Source organism: Beauveria bassiana, assembly GCF_000280675.1.
Source record: "Beauveria bassiana ARSEF 2860 unplaced genomic scaffold BBA_S00040, whole genome shotgun sequence".
NCBI classification, from domain to species: domain Eukaryota; kingdom Fungi; phylum Ascomycota; class Sordariomycetes; order Hypocreales; family Cordycipitaceae; genus Beauveria; species Beauveria bassiana.
This window is the reverse complement of record NW_007930875.1, coordinates 102,779-109,663: the sequence shown is the minus strand read 5'-3', so window position 1 is coordinate 109,663 and position 6,885 is coordinate 102,779. Positions and strand designations below refer to the sequence as shown.

The following is a 6,885-nucleotide window of genomic DNA, read 5'->3' as shown; positions in this document are numbered from 1 at the left end:
GCGCCCCGCACGTCGTCGTCGTCGTTGTCGAGCCGCGCCGCCACCGCCGTAAGCACCGCCTCCGGCAGCTCTGATCGTCCGCCCAGGGCCTCGGCGGCGGCGTGCCGCACGTTCTCCTTGCCGTCGTCATCTTCAAGCCGCGCCGCCACCGCCATAAGTACTGCCTCTGGCAGCTCTGATCGTCCGCCTAGGGCCTCGACGGCGGCGCGCCGCACGTCCTTATCATCATCATTAAGCCACGCCACCACCGCCTTGAGCACCGCCTCTGGCAGCTCCGATCGTCTGCCTAGGGCCTCGACGGCGGCGCGCCGCATGTTCTTGTCGGCGTGGTCGAGCCGCGCCGCCACCTGTTCAATGATACTTAGTGGAATTGAGGCTCGATTACCTAGCGACCGCAGTATTCTTATCTGGACATCAGTAGACTCTTCAAGTAAGGATGTCTTCAGGGCTAACTCGGGAAACTCCACTTCGCTTGCTAGCAGTGCTGTTTTATTGAACGTGGATTCAAGAAGCAACCACTGGGCTAGCCTTTTTTCGAGCATTTCCCGCATTGGCAAGCTGCTCGATATTTCGCTTAAGCAATGCATTACTAGTCGCTGATGTGTAGGGCCCAACAGGTCGAGAGGCTCCCCCTCCACCGTATTGATGAAATTTAGTGCCTGGCCAACCCCGTCAAGTAAGCCGGCCACAAATCGCCAAAAGATGTCATAACGAGCTGTGTATTTGTGTTTTCGAAGAAAGTCAGCAGGGGCACTTGCTGTTGTCCCTGTGCCCTTACTACCGAGTGTAAGAAACTGCAGTTGTCCTTGGTTCTTCCACTGCCGCACAAAATACCGCGCCGCAAAGTATTCCTGAAATGTCAGGTGTATAAAGTGATAGCTTCGATACTTGGCTGCAGATGATGGGTCAGATGTTCGCACAAAAGAAATGTGTGGAAGGACTTTCTCGAGCAGCATTCCCTGTCGCCTGAACTCCGTAGACACAAAATCGCGATCTTTTGCATTAAAGTCTATCACATCGTTATGCAGTCCAGTGAAGGCAAGACCCTCGAGGAAATAGACCTCATCTGCGACGAGGTCCTCGGCGTCCGAGCTTGTAATCTGGGAAGCTGTCACCAGATCTCCGTTATGTCGCTTCGCCAATCGTTCGACATCCTTCTTCCACAACTTCAGCGCAATTTTTTTGTATATCCCGGTCATAGTATTCGGTATCACATCCGGTTCAAAGTCATCCCAGACATAACAAAGGGCGCCCAATTGGATTGGGATGCGCACAAGACCCTGGATGAGCCACCGCTCTTGAAGAAACGACTTGACCTTGCCGACCTTTGTCTGATCAGTTGCGCCAGTGTCTGGATTAGTGAAGGATTTTTCGATATACTCGTTAACCTGATCAGGGCCGAATCCAATCGTTTCCAATTCGAGATCCAGGTTAGCCGGAGGCGCGACGGACGGCCGCGCCGTGATGATAACGCTGGGCTGGCTTAAAAGCCTACTGAGGAAGCGGGCCATACCAGTGTCGCCAGTCAGGTCCTGGGACACTTCATCCAGGCCATCAAGGAGAAATAAAGTCTTGCTGCTCTTGGCATCCAATACGCGGGACAACGCCTCAGCAAGACTCCGTTTATTCGTTGGCAAGAACTCATGACTCAGGAGATCTTCAAAGGCATATACAGGCATCTTGCGTCTTCCTTCATGTTTCAGGTTTCGTAGAGGCACCCAAAGCACGCGGTCGAACAATTCGTTCCATTTGCCCCATGTGCCTTTAGTAAATTCATAGACAATCTTTTTACACAAGGTAGTCTTGCCAACTCCCGCACGTCCTCTAATCAAGATTCTTCGTGGGTGCATCGGGCGGTCGTCGCTTCCCTTGCGTTCGTTGAAAATTGCCGATAACTCTACCTGCATAGTCTTGTCGGGTGCCTCAACCTTCTGTCGATCGAGGATGGAAAACGGGGACGGCGCTGTCTCCCTTCCCTTTTTAGAGCGAGCCGCATCTTGGTCAGATTGCTCAACGATGGCGAGGTTAATGTAGCACTGGTCCATCGCTAGTGGGCGGCCCGAGAGCCGTTCAATCTTGAGCCTGTCCGTCGTGTAGTGTTTCTCGCGTATTAGCTTGTCGGCTTGCTCGAGTGGGGTTCCCTTGCGAATCTTTTCAACAATCTGTTTAACTTTCCTAGCGACATGATGATAATCATTACAACGGTCGCCAAACTTGTTCATCAGGACGTGACATCGGTCAAGCCGCTGCTCGTCAAGGATTTTCGCCGTTGCCGAGCTCTTATTGACCAGCTAACGAATGGTTAGCAACTTTGTCCCCTCAAAAGAACGATTCTGGGACTGTGCTTACCTGCTTTGGTTGGTACAAAGGGAACGCCAATCGCCAAAGAAGACAGAGTACCAGCAGCCAGGGCGAAAACCGTGCCACGGATAGACAGAACACTGCGTACCAGGCCTGAGACGCCCGCTTTGAAAACAGCCAACCCAGGTAAATTTTACTCAGCAGGCTCGTTTCGTGAGCTTCCCAAAAGGCGAACACGTGATAATCTTTTTCCTGTTGTAGACGAATGAATCTCCTCACGAGTTCGTCGAGTTCGGGCGTCGGTTCCTTCGTGTACTCAATCAGGGCAGTCGCCGTCTGGTCTTTGAACGCGGCCCAGACCTTTACAGTGAGATCAGGCATGTCTTTGAAAGCAGTCCCCTGGAACGGTGTCGCAAGGAAAACAATACCACGCGTCGCTGCTGTGAGAGAGGAGAGACCAATGTCATCGCCATTATGGCGATCGATCTCGAGGGCTTTTATCAAGATGATACCCCCGAGGCACGATGCGATGAAAAACAGTGGCCGGTCTTCTCCTGCCTTTCTATTTTGCTCTAAACGCAGTGTGATGCTGTGCAGCAAGAACTGAGCAGACTCCTCGAGCGTGCTCGGTATTGACTTCTGAAACATGTCTGCCGGCCAGTCGCATGTAAAGATCCGAGCCCGTCCCACAACGCTTGGGAGCATCTCTGCATTTTGGAGCCAGTTGATTTGCTTAGTGGCATCGTTGGGGTCTTTCCATGTCCACGTGTTCGGGGACTTTGTGTCCAGGCCATGGATGGCAATGATGTCGATGTCTGCGTTCGTGCTGTCGTGCATGAGAACAAGCCCCGCAGAGTTCGTTTGTTGGCTCGTATCGGCGGCCATGACTTGCGGGGGAGCCTCAACCTCGGCGCCCGGGCGTATCACAGCGCAGAAAGTCCAAGCTCTGGTACGTGGCCAAGACGACTTGGAGTGCCAGACTCTGAGAAATGCAGATGGGGAAAGAACCCACGGATGAGGAGGAAATCGGGATACACAAGAAATCGGGAGGCTCTTGGGCTGATTTGGGCAGCATCGTCTGATCTGGAACGGGTAGGATATATCAGCCGAAAATTGTGGACGATAAGAAACTGCTGGTGCGCCACGACGCTTCGGCAACGAATGGGTGAGAGGGCTTTCACCGACGGAGACAAGGACTGGGCGACCCTTTGACAAGATGGCTGCTTATTCCGAGATCTCTGCAGCAAGGTGCAGCTCAGCTCCTCTGCTGTCCAATGAAACCCTGCTACAATGCGCAGCCAACTTCAACATGCAATATCACGCCGATCATTGCTATACTCGCCATTTATGGACGACTGCGTGCACACCCACACCTCCCAACTATTACTCGTCCCGTGCGTGGGCAGCTTGGTCTACCCCAAAGGTGGCTTGCGAACCAGCGCGAGGAGGCTACAAGACGGCCTCTGCATTCGTTGGTCAGATCAGCCACGCTTCACAATAGAGGGACTGGTGGGGTCTAGTTCTATTCTTTAGTCGTAATAGCAACCTCTTTCCGGCTAACAAGTTCGGGAATTGATATTTGTATAGTAGCTTTGTGTGGCAATGCGAGCGAATGCGGGGGACGATTTACCCGCACTAGACGTCTCTAGCAGCATTTGCTGGGCTTGGTAACTAAAGTCGGCCACAGACGCCTCGGATTGACCCACCTTGCTCTCGCATAGCCTGTATAGGCTTAGCAGATCATTGAGTGTTGATTTGAAAAACGATAATTATCGTGAGGTTATTGGTCTTGATTCGTGTTGTTGATTGTCATGGGCCACGCAGAGAGGCTGCTTGGCTGCGTGGCATATCAAGGGCTTGAGGAAAAATCGAGCCAGATTGACCAATCAGAGGCTGCAGTGCCTGAGGCAGTAGCCACATAGAGCTAGCCCAAGAAAGGAAATATTAGTCTGCTGCCAGCCTGCCAGTGGATCTGACCTCGGACTCCGGAATTTGATTGGTCAGCCATGGCTGTCCGAGATCAACGGTCGCCGATGCCCGACTTGAATAAAGATTCTCACTGGGGGCGAAGTGGGGGGGGGCTTTAGTTGCTCCCCACCACGGTCGTGTTTCCAGGCCAACGTGGCGTAACAATAGCATGAAGTGCGTTTGTAATTATATCCCTGTCAGGGAACTCTCTCCCCAGCAAAAATCAAACCCTGTCTGATGAATATTTACATCTACGTCGCCCCCCTTGTCGGTACCAGCCTGGCATACAAGACTTACCCATCATACTCACTCAGTATGGATTATAGGTCCTAATTCACATCAATGAAGGTGTGGTTCCGAGCTTAGTCACCAAGCATCTCCGTTAAGCTGGCTGAATGCCCTCCTGCCAAGGTCATCAGTTAACCAGAGAACTTGGTGACAATTATGTCTGCCGCTGTCACAGCGTCACAGCGGTCTCTCGGATGGAATGTAAATTTAACCATCGGCGGAGGGCAGCAGTATCCTCGCACCTTTGCCGGCCTCTACCAGAATCCGCACACGCCGACAGTGACTTTTGCTGATGTGTGCACCGAGCTGGCCTTGTGCTTCGAGATGCCAACAGCCGAACATGACAGCGAGAACCTTCATGGCAATGATGTCCCTATTGGAAGCAACGACCACGGCCACGACAACGAAAACAACGGCAATAACCAAGACAATGTTGTTGTTGAGACTGCTTGGAAGAATATCGCTTTTGCCCTGACGGAAACTCCCGACATGGCAGGCCAAACAGATTGCCCTTCTTGGATACTACAGGAGAACTTCGACCGGCTTGTACCTGCTCTGCCTTCTGTCTCGCCCAGGCTACGGAAAACTGTCACGTACCACATTGTTCGTCATGGGCTTTGCCGCTTACCTGCCGGTTCCTCGCTACAAGATCACATTCGAGGTCAGCCGCCCGTCCTCCGCATAATCATCTGCAACTGTAGCCAGCTAACATAACTGAACAGCAAGATGCGCTCGACACCTCCCTATGCCCAAACGCCGCCGCCACCCCGCCTACCTCCCATACAATAAGGTCCCTTCCGACTCGCGCCTCAGCATCATGCCTCTGCGACGGAAGCTTAAAGCCTCTCGCTCCCAATCCCCTACGAAACGCACCGCGTCCGGCTCAACCTCCCCCGGGAAGGCCCCTGACGAGGCCGACGCCGCCACGGACGAATATGCCGACATGCTTGCCCCTGCTAGCATGAGCCTTGACGTGGATGAAGCGAAGAGGGTGATAAATGAGTTCCGGGCGGCCTGCATCGACCGAGCGACCTGCTGCGCCGTCTCAGGCCGCGGCGAGCCGTGGTGCCCGGGTCAGCGTATCGGCCCCGGCGTTCAAGCGTGCCACATTATCCCACAGCAGCACTACCACATCTATCCTGTGGAAAGAGGCAACCCTACCGACAGCACTGCTGTCGAAAACAGCACGCGACGGCTGTACGAAGCATGGCAGCATACGTGGAGTCCAGACAATGGCATCCTGCTGATGAAGCACCTCCACGACTACTTCGACGCGCGTCTCTTCTCCATCCATCCAGAAACTCTCCGCGTCCGCGCCTTTGTGCCATTTGATGGCGTGAATGAATACCACGGCCGAAAAGCGCAGGTCACGGACAACGTTGATCGCAACGCCCTGCGCCAGCACTACGAGATGTGCTGCATCGAAAGCATGGCGGCCAAGCAGCCAAACCTGGAAAGGGCGTCATCAGGCGCGAGTAGTATAAGCACGCCGGGGGCTAATCTAGGGATTACATCAGGCGCAGGCACGCCGTTTAGCAGGCAGACAGACTTGGCCATGACACCAAGCTCCAGGCATACGCCGACGCAGAGTGCCCTCCCCACGGGAGATCCGTTGAAGAGTTCGCGAAGGATTCGTGACGACGGCGAGCTTTGGCTGGAGGGGGGCAGAAGCAGAAAGCGGAGGCGAAGGGACGACGAAGATGGCTTTGACGGCTACATTACGCCGTATAACAACCGTGAGTTTCTAGCGGATGTCAACTGGGAGCTGCAGAAGTTCAAGGAACCCTTTTGAGGTAAGCTTGGCTACGACTGTATAGAGAAAGAGCGGCACAGAGGCACGGAGGCATGAAGGCATGCAGGTGTACGTACCGTACGTGGCCCGTACGTGGCCCGTACGTAGCTTGTACACGGCTATACCTAAAGAAGCCGTACACCCAGTACAGCAGCCGTACAGTGGCCAGTACAGCTAGCAGCCTAAGAGAGCAAGTCACCAGAGTTCTAAGGAGGACTAGTTACTAGAAAAAGGCAGAGAAAGAACTCTTTTTACCTATATGGCGCTCTTAAAACGGTAGCGACCTCGTCACCAACAGCAATGTTACGCCTAAGAAGGTGGTGGTGGTGGTGGTGGTGATGTAGAAGCTTGATTCTTGCTAGCTAGTATGTACGTGTAAATAAAGCCTCTCCACTTCGCCTAGTGCGGGGAAATCGTCCTTGTTCCCCCGCATTCGCTCGTCATTCATTGTTGTAGTGCCACACAAACTATACAAAATATCAATTCCCGAACTTGTTAGCCGGCAAGAGGTTGCTATTCCGACTAAAGAATAAAAC

At 53.4% G+C, this 6,885-nt stretch overlaps 2 protein-coding genes across 2 annotated transcripts in view; one reads left to right on the top strand and one right to left on the bottom strand.

Annotated features, from left to right (window-relative positions):
- The window catches only part of BBA_08800 (peptidase C14), a gene marked incomplete at both ends in the record, with an annotated part of 4,005 nt that extends 819 nt beyond the window's left edge, over positions 1-3,186 (bottom strand). Inside the window, 2 exons of the mRNA XM_008603897.1 lie at positions 12-2,291; positions 2,350-3,186. Of these exons, the coding sequence (XP_008602119.1) occupies positions 12-2,291; positions 2,350-3,186 (3,117 nt within the window). The remainder of the gene's footprint in view (positions 1-11; positions 2,292-2,349) is intronic.
- Positions 3,187-4,713: 1,527 nt separating this feature from the next.
- Positions 4,714-6,349, top strand: BBA_08799 (uncharacterized protein; the record flags this gene model as incomplete). Its single annotated transcript, XM_008603896.1, has 2 exons — positions 4,714-5,218; positions 5,280-6,349. The coding sequence occupies 2 exons, from the start codon at positions 4,714-4,716 to the stop codon at positions 6,347-6,349; spliced, it is 1,575 nt and encodes a 524-aa protein (XP_008602118.1).
- Positions 6,350-6,885: the final 536 nt, after the last annotated feature.